Source organism: Salmo trutta, chromosome 5, assembly GCF_901001165.1.
Source record: "Salmo trutta chromosome 5, fSalTru1.1, whole genome shotgun sequence".
Lineage (NCBI taxonomy): Eukaryota > Metazoa > Chordata > Actinopteri > Salmoniformes > Salmonidae > Salmo > Salmo trutta.
Genome location: NC_042961.1, coordinates 15,517,662 through 15,536,885, shown reverse-complemented (window position 1 = coordinate 15,536,885; position 19,224 = coordinate 15,517,662). Strand labels below are relative to the sequence as shown.

At 40.3% G+C, this 19,224-nt stretch overlaps 1 protein-coding gene across 3 annotated transcripts; it reads right to left on the bottom strand.

Moving 5' to 3' along the window:
• Positions 1–257: 257 nt before the first annotated feature.
• Positions 258–19,010, bottom strand: LOC115193725 (methylated-DNA--protein-cysteine methyltransferase). Of its 3 annotated transcripts, none has more exons than XM_029752672.1 (6): positions 18,848–19,010; positions 18,560–18,693; positions 16,767–16,906; positions 9,062–9,228; positions 3,743–3,882; positions 258–1,438 (listed from the first exon to the last, which is right to left on the bottom strand). In XM_029752672.1, exons 2-6 carry the CDS (start codon positions 18,566–18,568, stop codon positions 1,310–1,312), a joined length of 585 nt encoding a protein of 194 aa, XP_029608532.1. In that variant the 5' UTR covers positions 18,569–18,693; positions 18,848–19,010; the 3' UTR covers positions 258–1,309. The 3 variants fall into 3 exon arrangements, with proteins under 3 accessions (XP_029608532.1, XP_029608533.1, XP_029608534.1); XM_029752673.1 differs by lacking the exon at positions 18,848–19,010 and having other exon boundaries at positions 258–1,093; positions 1,291–1,438; positions 18,560–18,721; XM_029752674.1 differs by lacking the exon at positions 18,560–18,693.
• Between the last annotated feature and the right edge of the window lie 214 nt (positions 19,011–19,224).

Genomic DNA, 19,224 nt, shown 5'->3' with positions numbered 1-19,224 from the left:
GCATCAAATTGGAAATTGATCCCATTGTTCAACTGAAGATTGAAAGCTGAATTTGTATGCCTGTTTCCCGTTCTACACTGCCCTCTAATGGAAATCAGCATTTTTACAAGAAAGAAGCTCTAATATTATTCTCTGAATGGTGCTTCAAATTTCAGCCATATTTGAGATGGCTAACTGAACACAATAACATCTATTGCAAACTATCTCCAGTTTGTTCCGGTATAACTACAACATTTCAAATAATTGGTTATGCAAGATGAAGTTTTTGAAACAAATGTATTTATGAAAAATAAAAATACATTTCAACACTGTCGTTGTAGGTGAATCTTAAAATGAAGAAAAACTAATGAATCACAAACAATTTCAAGCCTTTTTCCTGGATGTTGAACAAAGCATTCGCTTGGCAGGAAATACAATAACCAATGAAAGGTACAAAGAGTGATTTAGCATAGGGAGGAAAACGATTCAAGTGACATATTTTTGGGGAAATAATTATTTAGAGAAACCATTCCAACAATAACTGGCAACCCAAACTGGCACCCATGGGAACATATGTTTCTAATTCCTAATGTTCAATGTTAAAGTTATTTTAGTGCCTTCTAATTTCAGACCAACATTAACTATACAGTATGATTAGTAGAACATAAGAGCAGTAGTATTGGCATAAACATAGTTGTTCTTTATGGGTGTGATTGTCTTATCTTGTCCCGCTGCAGTATAGTTAGAATCTATTTCACTGTGCTGCCGGGATGCAGAAAGCGTTGTTACCGCCGTTCTAAAACTGAGGGCCCACTAGGGGGGGTAGACTGAGGCCTCTAAACTAACCCCCCGAACACCGCCACTCCCTTAAACCTCCACTTTATTCTTTCACATGAATTCAATTAGAACACAGACTGGACAGTCGGACAAAGCAGAACAGAAGCAGATATAAAATGAAAACATGAAAGCTCTCCCTTGGGTTATAGACAGCATTTTCTAAATAAGGCACAGCTGACACACATTTCAATTGTGAAGCCGCCCCATGTGCACATGTCACGCAACTATGCACAGGTTTCCTCAGCTGTGGTTCATTGTTGACATCGCATCTCGCTTCCTGTTGTATTTCACAAAGCAGGATAAAGGAGTTCGCTTGCTTACTGTGATAAACGGTCAGAAATAACAGTTGGTGTTCACTCATATAACACAAAGAAAACTGTTTCAGGAAGTACAGTGGTTTCAGAATGGTTATAGAAGTTTTCTGGATAACACGTCAACCCTGCTTTGTAAAATATAATCCCACACTGGTCTTACTATATCACTTCATTGTGCTTCAGTCTTCCTCTTTGACCTTCTCGTGGGTGAGCAGCCATTGTTTGAGATGGTTACCTTTGCCGCCCATGTACATCCCACTCTGACCACTGCTGGAGATGACGCGGTGGCAGGGGATGAGAAGAGGCACCTGAGGTGGAGAGATGAATAAAATGGCATGTTTTGGCAATATTGGGGGTACAATTGGTTGAACAAGCCTCTCCTTATGTTTCACACCACTAGTTATGAAGATAATACATCCACGTCATAACAATGTTTAGTCAAGTGACGTGACAATTCAGGGACTGCATTCTCATGTTGACACAGACAGACACTGTGAATGTAGCATAATTGTTGATGCTTTGATAACACAGAACCACTGAAGCATCCCTGATTTGCTATATATGAAAACATGAATCTACATCATTTTCCCTTCATTTGATCATGTAAAAAAGCCACGTCAAAAGTGTCTGGTTTGATCCTGAACGGATCCACATTGAACGTGAACTCTCCGTCTTTGGTTATAAATGATTTTTGACTCTTTAATAGTATAAAGCAAAGCAGCAATCAAAAATTAATGGGCAAAAACACCAGCAGGATGAATATTCAATAGAGAGGGTGTCAACATTAAGATCTGATAACCCTGTGATCATTAAAAAGAGGAAGTCGATGGTGCGTTTACTCTTGTTGCAGATGACTGCCAGGGGGTCTGGAGTTCTTTGTAAACTAAATGACTGGTGAAGGATAAAACAAGCGAGATTACACAAGTTCATTCATTGTGGAATCCCAACAAGAATAGTGGCAATAGGGCGGGAACTTTATAACAGTTGTTTGCATTTTCAAACGTTAGCCTAGCTTACATCGAGTTGCTCTTACTCCGCCTGTATATTGCCTGCATATTACCTGGATTTTGCTGTCATGATCAAATATTAAAAGCATGTTATTAGTAATTACATATTAGCTGGCATAGCCCTGTAATTTAACTAGATTTCACTAGTTCAGGGTTGGTTGTCACGGTTTGATGGCTGTACCTTCAGCCCTTCTCTTACTGTAGGAAATCCTATGCGTTTTAAATCGATCATTAAAACCACTCTTATGTCAACAGCAATAAAACTTTCAGACCCCAGATTAACCTTACTGACAGAGGGAAGCTTCAACGCTATGTGGATCGATACTGGGTTCCCCGGGTTTGAAGAGCAGTCTAGGTAGGGTACTCTCAAGGCCTTTGGATATCAGCCTCTTCACTCGGGGAAAGAACACTAAAGCTTATCAATACTCAAATCCTGGTAAAGAAGTGCCACAGAGAGGCAAAAATCAATACTTTGCAGAGCTTTTCACAGCTGAAGCCCAAGTGTATCAGCAGTACTGACAAGTAATTGACATTGAGAGGATCTGATTCTAGATCATGAGCCAAAAGGCTAGACTCTTTATTGTTTAACTGGAAGGTATTACTCTAGAATGTAATCGTGAGTAAGAGTACTTTTAGTGCATATTACAGAGTGACATAACACATAATATTGTACTTATTTTTCCATACATTTAGACTTTAAAACATACATTGATTACTTTGTAAAAATACAATGTGTGTGTCTTCACAAAACTACTATCACTACTACTGCTGTGCAGTGCCTCCAACACATGCCCACAGCTAGCCGATTAAACTCAACTCCACGATTTACGATGGAGTTGACTGGCGACTAGTGTGGGCCGACTGGAGCTCCGATGTCACATAAAATGAACGACATTGTTCTGTGTAATTGCGGCTATTCTTTGGGTGTTGAAATCAGTAGTTTTTGATTAAAAAAAGTAATCTGAATGTGAAGTCGGAGCACCAGTCGGCCTACACAAGTCTCCGCCCAACTCCATCGCAAATTGTGGAGTTTAGTTTAGTCGACTAGCCCACAGCACTACATGGGCAGAGCTAAACGGGCTTTGATCAAAGGTTCTGATCAAAAGCAGACACAGCGTTTTCCCTCCAGCTTTTCATTTTGTACAGACTGAATAAAATCACCAGTAAAAAAAGATAGAGGATATGACTGGTTTCCTACAAGAGCCATACATTTGAACATAGCCTTTACAATAATGCATGATTGAGTTAAATTATTATTTTGAATAAATCATATATATTTTTAAATGTAACCTTTATTTAACTAGGCAAGTCCGTTAAGAAGAAAAATAACAAATTGTTATTTACAATGACGGCCTACACCGGCCAAACGACGCTGGGCCAATTGTGAGCCGCCCCATGGGACTCCCGATCACGGCCGGATGCTAAAGCTGTCTGTGCCTTACTGAAGTTGTAACAGGTATGTACTTGTACTTCATACCCATGTACTTGATACCCACTACTAAAAGAGGTATACCTTTGGTCAAACTAAAGCCAACTGTGGTGTCCTGACTACCTATGGCTAATCTCAGAGGAGTGTACGTGTCAATCAAAGAGAGCCCTACTGACCGGGTTCCTCCTCATGGCCCCTCCCACAGCTCTCACGGCCCTGGGGTTTCCTGCCATCTCAGCCAGCCGCTTATACGACACCGTCTCTCCCACCTTCACGTTCCGCACAAGAGTCTGCAGAACCCGGCTGGTGAAGGCATCTGCAAGATAAAAGAGAAAGAGAGAAAAATAGAGGGAGTGAGTCGGAGGCATAAAAGTAGAGACTGACGCCTAATCAGTCACAGTGCAGTAAAAAAAAAGTGATTTTCCTGTATTTTATATACAGAATATTTCACACTATGATGTTGGAATAATACAGTGAAATTGTGAAAATTATGATAATGCCCTTTTAGCTGTTTGAAAAGAACACCTGAAATTTCAGCCTGTTTTGGTGACATCACCAGGCAGTAAATGAGTTAAAACTGCAATATGGTAGTGCGTACAGCACAGTCCATCACTGGGGCCAAGCTTCCTGCCATCCAGGACATCTATACCAGGTGGTGTCAGAGGAAGGCCCTAAAATTTGTCAAAAAGACTCCAGCCACCCTAGTCATAGACTGTTCTCTCTGCTACCGCACGGCAAGCGGTACCGGAGCGTCATGTCTGTATCCAAAAGACTTCTTAACAGCTTCTATCCACAAGCCATATGACTCCTGAACAGCTAATCAAATGGCTACCCAGACTATTTGCATCGCCCCTCCCTTTTAAGCTGCTGGTACTCTCTGTTTATTATCTATGCATAGTCACTTTACCTCTACCTACATGTACATATTACCTCAATTCCCTGGACTAACCTGTGGCCCCGCACATCGACTCTGTTCCGATACCCCCTATATATAGCCTCACTACTGTTATTTTATTTTTGATCTTTATTTTTTTGTTATTTTTCTACTTTATTTACTTATTTTTTGCTTCAGTTTATTTTAGTAAATACTTTCTTGACACTTATTTTTCTTAAAATAAGTGTTGTTGGTTAAGGGCTTGTAAGTACGCAAGTCACTGTAAGGTCTACGCATGTTGTATTCCACGCATGTGACAAATAAAATTTGGTTTTATGTAACTTTTTGGGTGACCTGACCAAATTCAACCAGAAATGTGATTTACAGATCTGTCATTCTCAATGAAAGCAAGTCTAAGCGGTAGATCTGTTCCATGTGCTCAATGTCTATGCTTCCTGTGCTTAAGTTTTGTTTTTGTGTCTTTTACTTTCAGTTTTGTACACCAGCTTCAAACAGCTAAAATTACTTTATTTTGGGGTATGGAAAAAATACTTCAGAGGTTTAGATGGTACAATGATTCTCTACACTATTCTTGCTTGTTTTGTAACATAAACTGAATTATGCAAACTAATAGATTTTAGCAACCAGCAAATGGCAGAGCGATTTCTGAATAGTGCATCTTTACTAGACAGCTAAGAAAGAGCTTTCCAAACCTCTCTGCCAATAACAGCTACAATAGAGAAAGAGTTTTACATGAAGGAAATTATTTCTGAAGAAGGACAATCTAGGTTATATTAGATAAGGTCACAGCTACAATTATAAGGTCGCTCTTCCATTTAAAAGGATTAAGAGAGGCCAAATAGACACCAAATCTGTTCTAATTTTTTGAATAAAAATAATTTGAATGTTGCACACCATTTGTGGCAGTGGGATGACTTCGAGGTTAATAAGACTAATTTGTCCTTTTAATTGCTTTCTATTGAGAGTAGATTCATTATATCAGGCTCTCTTAAATGGTGGAATTCAGAAATTATTTGCAGTTTAAGAAGCCACATTAACAGCTTTGATTTCATTAACGCTTTAGCGGTAGCATTATCTTTAGCTGTACTACCAGACTACTCTGATTACTTACAGTAGACATGCAATATATTCAAATCTGATCTATTTTTACTCTGAACATTGACTAGCTATGTACAATTGAACCGTACCTTTGTAAAGTGAAATAGTGAACAGCTTAAGCTTGTTGGTCTTTTAATTCATGCATCCTACACAGTCAATTAGCCATCTAGCATTCCATCTCATTCTGGTCTAAGAGAGCACATGACAAGTGATCTACAGTATGTGAAATCACTCTAAATTGGCATTGTGTGAAAACATGTAACCCCCCCAGTATCTCTTCTACAGAGCGAACATCCTTCACTCCCTAGGCTCTCACCTTATAGTCACTCTCCGCTACACAAAGCCACGCCAACAAGGCAATTTGCCTAAACTGGGGGGAATAAGTGTAACACCTGAAGGGGATATATTTGATTGATGCGTACCCATGTGAGTTCTTTGTCTTCAACGAGGCCCGTAGGTACTGTTTAATCATTTTTCAGGTAATAATCACGCTGTCAACGAGCTGATGGGTTCTTACGAAGGCAGACTTCATGTAAAGAGGAGAGAGGAAGCATTATCCTCAATTTTTAAATAGATTACTCTTGCTTGTAAATTATGGATTTGCGTGCATGGCGTGTGTTACATATTGATACCGCTGTGACTCTGGTGGCTAAACAGCACCACTTCCTGACTACAGATACAAATCAGTATTTATGTACACATTATCGACAAACAACTAATCAATGTCAAATTGACAGACTCTACATCATGACCAAGGCTATGTTAACTTGCACTATATGTCTTAAGTGAGTCTACACCCCCAGTTTCTTAGTCAAACAAGAAAAAGGTTTATACTGGTTCCACAGACATAAACCTACACATCTAGAGGTTAAACAACTCCGGCCTCAACAGTGTTGGAGAGAGTTTCATGAGGGTCACCTCAGGTGACCAGCAATGATTTGAGAGCGGTCCCTTAGCCCCATACTTCATAAAGGGCTTAATATGGTGTGTCTGGGGTCAAGACCCTGTTTAGATAGGGTCACACCAATGTCAATTGTTTAAATAAAAGTTGAGGGGCACCACTTACACCTTTACAGACTTCCCATAATCATGTCACAGGTCATTACCTACCATAAGCACAGGTGACAGGGACATTGGAGAGGCCAGATTGGCTGGGACTAAAATCGATGGGTAGGAATGGATTAAATGATTTTAAATCTATTGACGTAATTGTTCTTTTTAGATGTAATACTGTACATAAAATAATAAATCCAGTAGTTTATTAGCCGTTCATAATGTTGTGTAGGTGGCTGTGTGGAACATTTGCACACTACATGAGCCTAGCTAACTAACAATGAGATTTGGAGAGATCATTTTCCAGTTGCTACCCAACCCTCTGTAGTTGTGAGAATAAAGTATAATAGTGGAAATGCGGCCCCTCATTATCCTTTGTGTCTAATGGCAGGGAGGAGAGAATTTGGCTCCTAGTCAAAGTGTCTCCTGAGTCTTAGGGGATCCATACTTTTGAAGGCTGACGGGGTGTTCATGATTCTCTGATTATTCGATATTCTGAAAACGTTCATTTCCCTAATTCCTCTCCACATCACAGGGGCGGGTCCTGGAGAGTCTCATCTCGCACTGCGCTGTGCACAGAGGGAGGTTCAGACTCCTGCAGGAACCCAGTCATATGGGCTTTGAAGAGCGCCCTTCCCCCCTCCCCACATGTTCCCCGTGCCGCTTACCCAGACTAAGATCCTCTCGTCTTTTACATATGGATGTATAATTAATGAAAGAATATGCATCATTCTGAGAACCTGTGGTGTCTGTGTTTGAGGAGACACACTCACTTTCTCCATCTCTTCTCGACCAACCAAAGTTTGTGTGTGATGTGGTACATGACAGCGAGTGAAGGAAAACAAGTTCCACATCTTGTTTCATGTCACCTCAACCGGGTTGCTACTTTACGCAAAGAAGCTTAATATTAAAAGTGGTTCCATTTTATACGGACAGAGCAAATGAATGTGACAACATTGAAAAAGTAGAGGCAATGATTCCTATGTGAAGCTGTAAGTACTGTGACATTCAGCTTTTCTCACCCCAAAAAAACAAAGCCTTTATGTTGGAAATTAATTGTTCTAATTACTCTATGCATTTCATTAATCTCCTGAGGGCACTTAACAACAGGTTAGTATAACTAGCAATTCATTCAAACTGTAAACACATCCTCATAACCAGAAGAAAATGTAAAAATTCTGATGATCATCAAAAATATAGAAAGTGCATTTTCTTCCCTCAATAGACAAATACTCATGCTGCCTGCATTTAACATGTCTTCACTGACAACCGTTACAGCTATTGGACCACTGAGAGCAATTCACTCCTAGGCTACCATCTATTTACCCAACCTCAGAACAACAGAGATGTGTGTGTGTGTGTATGTGTGTGTGTGTGTGGGGGGGGGGGGGGGGGGGTTAACAGAGCACAATCATTTATTCAGATCAGGTACTAATGAAGAATTCCATCTATCCAGAAATTTAATTAAAACCCCAAAGACTTCAGATGAGATGCGATTTGAAAGAGCCCGGGGCGGGTACACAAGCACTTGGTGGTGGAGGGAATCACGCTGGAAGTTGATATCGTAATTGCTCCTGATGTATTTCTGCATTGCCTTTGCGGGAGCGTGGGACTCGTTGCAGTATACAGAGTCTCAATGGAGTACCTACTCATTGAAAATGCCATCACTCAAGCACTGTGTGGATCTGCATGAAATTAGACTGCAACTAAAACCTAATAGCAGGGGAAGAGTAGCACGGTTGTTGAGTACATGCAGTGGAGTGGATTTGAGTGCTGTCATATTTTTTGGGTGTAGGTGCGCTTTATTTCCTCCTAAATTAAACCTCTTCGGAAAATGATCAGCTTCAATACAATAAGCATTCAGACTTGAAAGTATAACTGACTTATATTTACATTTTCTTGGTAATGATTTTCGCCTCCAAAGTGTATCATTTTAACAATGTCTTATGGCATTATGACACTCATTTATTCTTGCAGAAAATGCTCTAATAATTGCCTACCTATCTTCGGTCAAATGTACTGCTGCCTATAAACTATGAAATCACAGCGATTTCTTGAAAGCACACTAACTGTCCATTGTGAAGGCTCTCTTGTCTCCTGCTGTGGGTGACTGGTCAAGCCAACAATGCCCTCATTGAAACTTTACTAACATTCACATGTTCTCATTAAAAAAAGCTTCCTGTCTGAACATGTCAAGAGTGGAATTTGATCAGTTTTCAAGAATGTGCCAAGAATCATGGGAACAGCGGCCAAGACTAACACGCATGGTAAGGGCTGCCACAGATTACTGAACCAAGTTACAGCTCCGGGTTCTGTTCTCTCTCTCTGCCATAAAATACTTCATTATAACACAGTGAGCCAGAGAGTGTAAGTGAGGTAACTGACAATTAAGAGTGAAAGCCTGATTCCAGTCATGGCTCTGAAAAAGTATTTATCCATGGCGACAGACCTCCATGCAGGGTGGGGTGGTGAAAGACTGGAAGTGGGAGCCTCCCCACGGTCCACGGCTCGTTGAAGTAGGCCAGAAGCCATTCCACGCAGTGCTGCAACTCTGGGCCCATTTCCTCTTGGCCATTGCTAGCAGTGACCACACAGCTTAGGGAGGCGTCGTCACTTCTGTGAGAGATATGAAAAGCAAAAACAAAGAAGATTAATAAGAGACCATTCTCGGTTAGACGGTATCATAGCATAGCATGTCATGTGTGTAATAAAAGTCCTGAATGAAAGGGCATGAATGATAGAGTAATGACAAAAGTGTTTCATTGTATGCAAACTGACAGAGGTTGTTGATGTGAAGGAAACAGCTGAATAGTTTGGCATTACATCAAAAGCTAAGTATTTCATGCAACAGTGTTATTGTATGTCAGTTGTTGAAAATAACAGGATTTACAATTATTCTTATGGCAGCAAGGCTCTAAAACTAGTTTAGTCCCAGTAAAAAAAGGCAGCATATCAATATAAAGGGGTGCCTACAAGCAACAGACAAAACTTGGACTTGCATCTGGGAAAGCACTTTGCCTATGGTTGAGCTAGCATCACTTAACGAAGATGAGGTTGCTCTGTGATGCTGACCAGCCTCTAGGTCCGTGCAAGTGGACTGACCCATATTGGACATGTAAAGACCCTACTGGGATAGCCATTTCTTAACATGTGCATTTCGGTAAAGTAGACCCCAAGCTGTGTTGCAGCTCAACACCGCCAATTCCATTAACTGGTGTACGGACGTGTAAATAAATAATGACACCATTTAAGTGCCTTTTTGGAAGATTGGTTTATCCTGTATAGTATTAATAATACACATTTAGTTTGTTAAACACAAGAGCATATTTTTTTGAACCCACAATACGTAAGTCAACATGGTGTACTTTTTAACACTGCTGCAAGGAAGAAGAAAAAACAAACAAAAAAAACAATTTCAACATTCCTGGCTGAGGTTTACTAGCTAGTGTGTTATGGTGCAGTTCAGTTTTCAGAAAGCAGCATAGCCTAGGTGTTTGTGGTTGTAATGAAACTCTCAGGGGCGCTATTTTACAGTAGGTGTGAACACTATAAAAGGTGTAAATACTCATATCAAAATACACCAAACCACAGTTGAGTTTATAGTCAAGTGCTGACAACTCAGACACCTAGCCCAAGCCGAGACCCAGTCAAACAATGGCTCTGGCTCATAGCAATCTCTTTCGGCATGGGTGAGCGCCCAGCCAGCCCCTACTTTTCATTGTCTCTCCCTCACCCCCTTCTCCCCCTCCCCAAATCGCCGCTCCCTCCTTCTCTCCTCATTTCTCCCTTCTCTGAATTTCTCTATTCCCTCTCCAGATCCCCCCCATCCCCATCCCTCTCTTTCTCTCAGTGAGGATGTTCCAGCCACTGCACACTGACAGCTCAGGGATATTGTTTGTGGAAATGTTCCTGTTGGACCCGCAGGCCTTACAATCTACTGGACAGAGGCTAGAGCACCTTTGCTTAAGGCATGGGACCTTTAACCTCCACTCACACTTTAGACCTGTCACTATGGCTGTTATCCCACAGGCCTCTGCTATAGACCCTCACAATGAGGGTGTATGAGTGATCCTACATTGAAATTCACATTTAGTACAAGTCAATATAATACAGTCAGCAAACATACATGTTATTGTGTAAATGTTACAAAGTTAGTTTAGCTGAAGACATATTGAGAGAGGCTGGGCGTTTGTACTCTTTATCGTCATATGCAATTTGTAAACTCAGATTAAGCACGAGAGCATCTCTTTCACCAGAAAAAAGCAAATAATTTATTTTTTAGAAACTTTATGAGAGGAAGATTAGAAACCATGACCTTGAAATGTGAGATCAGAGATATCCAATCAATGTCTTCAATGTTCTTCCAATTACAATAACACTCTCCCAGGAGAAATACTTGTGTCTTGAGATAAACAAAAAGAAAGCCAAATTGCATACAGCTTTTGTATACCGACCAACCCACAAATGAAGTGTTCAATTCCTGAAGGCCCTTTAAAAATCGCACAATTTTAATGTTACTTTTCCATAGTTTAGAACGGAATATTTTTTACATCCTGTGACCTGTGTTTTCCATCGGTTATTCGTTTCCACACAGGCAAGGGTTTGCGTCAGAGGACAACATATTTCCCTTGATAGTGGATTGTGAGTTGAAAGAATTTCTAATATTGTGCTCCTGTCACAATCGATTTGCAATTACCATAAATCATTGCTGTGCAGTGTGAGAGTCGTTTAGCACTCTACCTATTTTATTTGAACTAATACAAATAATGAATTGAGCATGTATATAGTTATTAGGGTGGCTATTTAATTTACCCTAGGATGAACGTTAAAAAAATAAAATCGGGGAGCGATACCGCATCAACAAAAATATTGTTGCCATGTTTTGTCAAAACTTGTTGTAGGTCTTCTACAGTATGACTTATGCCATCTACTGCACAGGGTGTATCAGGGACATACTTTGGTGGGAGTATCTACCGTCATTAAAAGGAATTGCTTTCATCTAATTGTCGACACTGTTGTCAGAGTATTTTAGAAGGAGGAAAAACCTTCAGCTTTCATTCCTCCATCCTGTGAAGTGTGATCTTGCTCATCCTGTCTCGATTGGCAGCCACGTTTGGCACCACTTACCAGAGTTCTCCTTCACCAATCATGGCTAACATGGCGGGCCAGAGGATGAAACAGAAAAGGGCAAGACCGGTCCATATTTTCCTTAGCCTTACAGTAGCAGATACTTAACTCTTAAGATGTTAGGACTCGATAGTCATTTCAGGCTGTTTTCATGCTCTATCTAAAAAAGGAAGATCTTGATAGGCTTCAAGGCAAAGGGTGTGTTACAATTGTATGCCACTTGCTCAATGAAGCTTACTCAAGCAGTTGAAATTCCGCTGGTAGCCCACTACAGTATCTAGCTACAATAGCCACAGAGACAGTGAGGTACTTCAAGCTGGCTGTAGCACACGGCTTAGTAACCATGGACTCTAAGTAGACACACATTACCAGTGGCTTATTTCTTACTCTATCATCCATATACAACCCACTCAGCAATATGTATCTACATGGGACTAGTGAGCAGTTTTAAATAGTGTTTTCAGCCTCTAGTCTCCAGTGTCTTCCAAGGAGATTCTAATTACCAGAGTGGTACAGTAACAAGGCAGTGAGGGAGTAAATGTATTAAGGATCCCCTGGAATGAGGACCTCTGGAGCCACAACTGTCTATCCTGGGCTGAGAGAGAGGGAGAGTGACCCTGCATGGATAGCCTCTGTCGAAATTTGACCATGTCAAGCACAAAGGCATTATGGGAATCCAGTGTCACCAAGTCCTAATTGCCGTCTGTGTTCAGAGCAAATGACTGCCTTGTTCCTCTGATTAGTGAGGAGGGTAATCTTCACCTGTGTATGCCAGCCCTGCTGAGGGCCCTTGAGTGTTAGCGCTTCGTCTTCTGTAATTTATTTTTAAATCAGTGCCCGTTCCCAGGAGTTTTGAGTGTTTTGTTGTGAACCGCTTACCATGATCCCCACCACCGCCCCCCTCACCCCTAAATCCTTGACTAAATCCTTGTTTGGTGCCGCAGTAAGATAAGCAAGAACAACACTTGGCCATAATTGACTCGTACTTCTCTTCAAGATGTCAGAACAACCATCTTCCTACCTCAGTACACCATACACTGTACAGTGTTAAATAGCACAAATGTAGAATATGTTCGGTCTCAAAAACAAGCCACATGGCATCATGCTGCCATCAAACATTTTCAGATAATAATAGAACATTCTGATCTAGAACGGTTTAAAAAAAATACTGACTCCCTGGGTGAAATAAATCCAACATGAATCCAAACCGGCCTAACTTGAGATCTGTGCTCCCATTTTCACACAGATCTCAAGTTAGGATTCAGCCCTGGGTGAATCTACATTCACAAATGAATGGCAGTATTGGGTTGTTTACAGGTAGTGTGTCAACACAGGTGTTGGTTTCCACAGGAAATGACACAGGCAGCCTGATTGGGGAAAGAGTCCCAGGAGACAGAGCTATAGGCACAGAGCACAGATGGGTCCAAGGGCCACAGGGAACTGCACCTTAATGAACCTGCAGCTGAGCACTAGGCCAGATAAACAAAATACATCTACAGTACCTAAGGCCATTATAAAATCTAAATGCAAAATGATGACATAGTTTAACCAGCGTTTCCCAAACTCGGTCCTCGGGACCCCAAGGGGTGGAAGTTTTGTTTTTTGCCCTAACACTACACAGCTGATTCAAAAGCTTGATGATTAGTTGATTATTTAAATCAGCTGTGTAGCGCTAGGGCAAAAACCAAAACATGCACCCCTTGAGGTCCCGAGGACCGAGTTTGGGAACTAGTGTTAGCAGTGTGTTAAAACTGCTGTGACAGCTGGGGTATTAGACAGAATATAGCAGGCATGCTTAGACAGTTTGACAGTGAAAATTGAGGGAGAACAGTTACGAATCAAACACTCGGCCTCATGTGGTCTATGACAATGGAGAGTATAGGTTATACTAACTGGGGCTAAATAGACTAAAACACTGACAATATCCATTCCTCTTGTGTGTAACACAGTCTTCCTCTCTTATGCCTTACTATAACAAGTATGGTGAGCACATTCGTACAAAATACTAATTACTCGTGTACTGTAAGGTTTTCTTGTCTCTTTCTCCTCTCAATGGGTATTTCTTTTACAAGCAGGCCTGATGCTGAACAAAAGCATTTAAAAATCAGTGATTGCTTTCATCCATTTTAATTACATTCAGAAATGGCATTTCTGCCACATAATACACCCCTATTGTTTCAGAATTATCTGGCTCGGAAAGGAAAATCTAAAATTTTTGATGATATTCCCGAGTTATATCGCCTCTTGAAATTGAAATATGCTGTTGAAATATAAAATATAGACAGCCTTTCCTGCTGATATACCACAAGCTCCTTGGTTTTGTGCAGGGTGCTGCTATTATTATGCATATCCAGGTAGAAAGTTAATTAACCCAAAGCTTAAGCTAATTATGGTAGCAGAATGCTATCAACCAAATGCTTCCAGTCAGACAGCTGTCCAGAATTTCATTTGCTAATCATTTGTCTTTTGGAAGAGCATATGGTAGATTTCCCTGCTATCAGAGGCAACACAAACAGATGAAAACAATTAACTAAAAACAATGTGCACTGTTGAAAAATCAGACAAAGATTTATACAGCTTTGTGAGAGAGGAAAAAAAGCTGGATTTATGGCATAGGGAAGTATAATGACAATTTTGGTTTGAGCCACTTAGGATTTCCGGCGCATCACATGATCCATGTGTGATGGGAATTCAGATGCACAAATATATTGTTTATATCTATATGCAAATGAGACCGAGTGTTCATTGTTTATCCGTGTACTATTAATGAGAATATCTATGGAACCATACGCGGGCCCGCCGACAGAATTTCTAACAGTTTCTGTTAGAGCACCACATTTTCTGTTTGTCCTACTGTATGTTTTTTGTTTGTTAAAGCAGGAATATATCACTTTACTACTTTACCTTTGAATTAAATCAATTATTGTATGCATTATTTTTGTTACAAAATTGCAGCATACTGGTAGCTGTTAAAGAATGATTGATATCAGTATCGCCTTGCAACATTATCAGGCAATAAAGACTACTCAAGAACTAATGCAACATGTCACACACAGACATCTGCACTACATTTCTATTGAGGACCTCACAAGCTAAATTGCTTTTTCCAGCTCTCCCACATCTCAGTAAGGTTGACAGAAAAATTGATCAAAGCATTGTAAAATAATATGCCCACAAAATGTCTTGGGGCCAAAAGTCCAGCCTTTTTCCATTTTTCACCCTAATAAAAAAAGTAGTCTGTGTTTTTCCTCTGTATAACATGTCTCTGTTTGGGGTGAGAAGCATCATATTTCAGATAATAGTAATCTCCTTTAAACAAAATGTGTATCATTTTTCAGTGAACAATGTTATGGCCATGTTAAAAAGGGAATGCTGGTTAACAGTGTGTTGGGTGGCTTAGTCCCCAACAGGGGTTGTTGAGATATAATGAATTTGTTCATCTGACGCTGCCTTCAGGGCTGTCGTTAGACTGGCGGAGGTTTATTTCAGCAAATGTTGCCTAGCCATATCTGTTAGAAAGCAAAAGGGGCTTGAGACGTTTCTATTAGAAAAGCTGACGGTCATGGTGTGTAAGCAATGCTTCAAGTGCATTTGTGTAACTATAATGTCATTTATCAATCACACTTTTTCAATATGGCAAATGCTTTGTTACCACTGCTGTTGTTTTGCACTGAACAATGCTACCCTAGGCTTCAACCAAGCACACATCATTGGCTGCCAACTGTTCTAGTGCAAAACACTCCTGGACCAAAACCAAAAAATGATACACTTTTTGGAGAATTATAAGACTGGCTTAGGCAATTGGATTCTTGTTGCTTTGTTTTGCCATTTTGATGCTAATTGTATAGGCTACTTTACAATGAAGTTGTTGCTGACATAATCAGATAATTGATCAATGCCAGTATCTAACTGATCGTGATAACATTCAAACATTATCCAAATTAAATCCTTACTTGTTCTTACATTTGGGAAGATACATTGCAGCCTAATAGAAACTACTCTGATGACCGACATAGCAAATTATATTAAACGCAGCATCTACTGATGCAAATCATTAAATTCATTTGCATATTCTCACTGAACCTGAACACACAAATTAAACCACATCCAGAACGAGGGGCAGAAAAGGTGCTTGTGCATGGTTACAGGACAAATTCCATAATCACATTCCATATTATTCATTTCTACACTTCTGCTGATTAACAAGTATAATGTTTTTACTGCTTGATGAATTTTAGGGGATGGGAGACAGCTAGGTAGCAGACATATTGCTTTAAAATATACAAGAGCATTAATGTTTCCAGAAATTACAGTTTTCCATACATTACTAAAAGGGTGACTTCCTTTTTGGTGAATGTGAAAAAGCTTTAATTTCCCAAACCAATCAAGTTGATCAAATTTGAATCTGTGATACAGGGATATTTAATTTCCATCTAATCAAAACCAATTTGAAATGTAGGGCATGGACCTGAAAATTGGAATTTCTTGAAAATTAAAGAGTACATACTTATTTATGCAGATTTTAATCAGTTCCAATCATTCAAGATTGCAAATAGTCAATATTATTGAGCAATGATTGCTCTGAAATCCCACTGTACCTGTTTGAGGAGTGTAAAATGGTTTTCTAGAACTGACCAATATCAGTTCTAACTAGGAAGCAAAATACATACCGGTATACAGTACAGAAAAGGCCATGTTCCCTATGCCCTTAGCGGAACCTAGCCTTCCACTCTAATATTCACCCCTGTTGGTAATAAACAGTTAGATTTCAGAAGATCTCAAATATACTGCAGGAATAATGTGCCATCAGAAATCAAATTTCAAGCTCAACTGTATTCTAGTGCCCCTCATATTTCTAGTGTCTCCTATATTTTGCCCAACTTTCTTTGGGATATTTCTTTGGGGATCAACAAAAATGCCCCTGCTTCCAATGAGGAATAGGGAGCACTCGATCACACGGGTGGATGCTGTCTGCCTGTAAATTGCACACCTTTGTTTAGAATGTCGGTGGCTGTACAGTACAGTACCTTTCTGCAGGTGGAACATCCATTAGGATCTGGATGGTGTGCACACCATTTTCACATCCGCTGACTTGGATCTTTCCCATGGGACTTTGCAACGAGATGGTCCTCTGTCTGCACTGACTCGGACTCTTCATGTCATTGCCCTGGTAGGGAAACATACGCAATGTTGTATTCATGTAGGTGGCTAAATTTCAGAATTTTTCACACATTCTATATTAAAGGAATTGTTGAAAAGCAAGCAAGCCACGTAAGAGTCAAATGTTAATGATTTGTACACCTACCCTTGAAACAATGTCATGATGTGACATGATCCTTACATTAAAATCCTGCATTTCTTTGTTTATGGAGAAAGAAAAAAAACGATCTGCCCATCTAACCAATAAATCGCTCGTTTTTTCCCCGCATTTCTTTTCTATATATCATATAAATGAGAAAAACAATGCGGTATGTTCCCTTGTCTGGTGAGGGATTCCCTAGATAGCTCAACATTATTTTCAATCCATCATTTTTGGTTGATGGCCGGGATGTTTTCCTAGCATTAAATTTGTTCCTTAGGGTGCAACTCCAAGGGGATTCCGGTTTCCAGCCCTTAACAACAGTGAAAACGTGCAGCTTTTCTGACGACTGAGATGGATTTTGGCAATAACCAGACAGCACTTTATTTTTTATTTTTACTTTGAGGGAAGAAGAGATGATTGACTATGTTATATTGCGACTTTTTGAGGTATGGGGGTTATAATACATAAAGGTCACATTGATTCCAAGAAATCTCTATTTTCTATACAGGCCTGCACATCAGTTATAAAGTCTAGAAATAACAATGGGTTTACATTTCCCCATTATCATCGTGCACTTGTTAAAGTAAACAGGAGGTACAGACAAAAACACAACCATGATACAATAATTTGTTGCTGTCATAATAATTTAAGTGATTTAGATCTGTTTAACTGGACCTATAGCTCAATTCCCTTCCTCTCTATCTACAGTAACCACATAATAGCTTCCAGGAAAAAGGAGAGCTCGTAAACTCCTCCCTAACTATTCCAGCAACTCCCAGGTTGGGTGGAGGGGAGAGGGGGTGAGGGGGAGGGGGAGGGGGAGGGGGGGGGGGCCATGAACTAAGACAATCAAGCTGCAATGTTGCAGAGCAGCGCCTACAATGGCAAACCAAGCAATAAAACAGCTTTGACACTGGGGTACTTTACACATATGACACACGTACACTATTTTAATCCTAAACAAACTAGATAAGGGTATCGTTACCAAAAAAAAGCAAATGAGGAGTATAGAGTTTAGCTGTTTGATGTGCTGATTAGGCCTAATAGACATTTTATACATTTGGTGCAAATAACCGTGTATGCATTTAAGTATAGCTTACAGTATACTATGTTTATTTAGCCTATTTGTACACATAATGAACAGACAAAGCGATACAACTATTCTAACAGTCTGTCAGTGGTCAGCGAGACGTGATATGGATGGCCTCGCGAGACTAAATAATGCGCAAACTATACTCAGGAATTCGCGCGCATACTGCCCCAAACCTGAACATGACCCTAACCATTTTAAATCTCAACGTCAATGTGATAGGGAAGTCACAAGGACCATGCAGATATTAGCGAGTAAATGAGGCGCGCAGCACACGTTGATATCTTCTAACAACAAAAACATTTGCAAACATGTATGGCACGTGTTGGTGTAGTAATATTGACAGTAGCCTAATATTGTCAGGAAAATAACAAACAAGAACGTAGCCTACAAATTTATATAATGCCCAAACGCTTCCAAATACTTGCCTGCTCCATGTAACAATGTGTAGTTGTTTCTCTTCCTGGTTTCTTCCACAACGTGAATGAGGCAGCCAATCAAAAGAGGCAAACGGCTGCATCTACTTTATCTTTACTCCGTATCTGGACAGACATGCTTCCCCCTATGCCCCACAGCAAATAATGCAGCTATACTTATAAAGTCACACATGCACTATAGTATTCAGTTAATATACCATTTGTCATCCTTATGAAGGCTGTATGCCTAATCAAACTTTTAAAAGCAGGTAGGAAAAAATATAGTTAAACAAATCTCACCCACTAGAATACTTCAATGACAATATTTGTAACACCCACAACTTTCCTGGTGCTTCTTTGATCCACTCATAAATCATGTATCTTCATGAGCTTGCAGCAGCTAGGTAGCCTACTCTCCTCACTTTCTCTGTACTATATTTCCATGCAAGTTTCCAATTGAGCTTCTGTGGGTGGCAAGCCAGGCAAGGCCCACACCCCACTCAGTGGTAAGGGTGGGAGCGGGGAGAAAACGCCACCCCTGCAGAGAACATTTTCAAATCTTTGAGGATTTCCGTGCCATCTGGACCCTCTGCCAGTCTGCCCCAGATAGCAAGGGTTGGCAGCGCTACCCGACGGTGCAATATGGCTCTCTCTAATGAACTACTAACTGTCCCCCG

What these genes read in the sequence shown, in the direction of transcription:
- LOC115193725 (XM_029752672.1), bottom strand. An exon ending in GATGTTCCACCTGCAGAAAG is followed by an intron (nt 9,229 to 16,766) that starts GTACTGTACTGT and finishes TATCTCTCACAG; the next exon opens with AAGTGACGACGCCTCCCTAA. An exon ending in GGGCCATGAGGAGGAACCCG is followed by an intron (nt 1,439 to 3,742) that starts GTCAGTAGGGCT and finishes TCTCCACCTCAG; the next exon opens with GTGCCTCTTCTCATCCCCTG.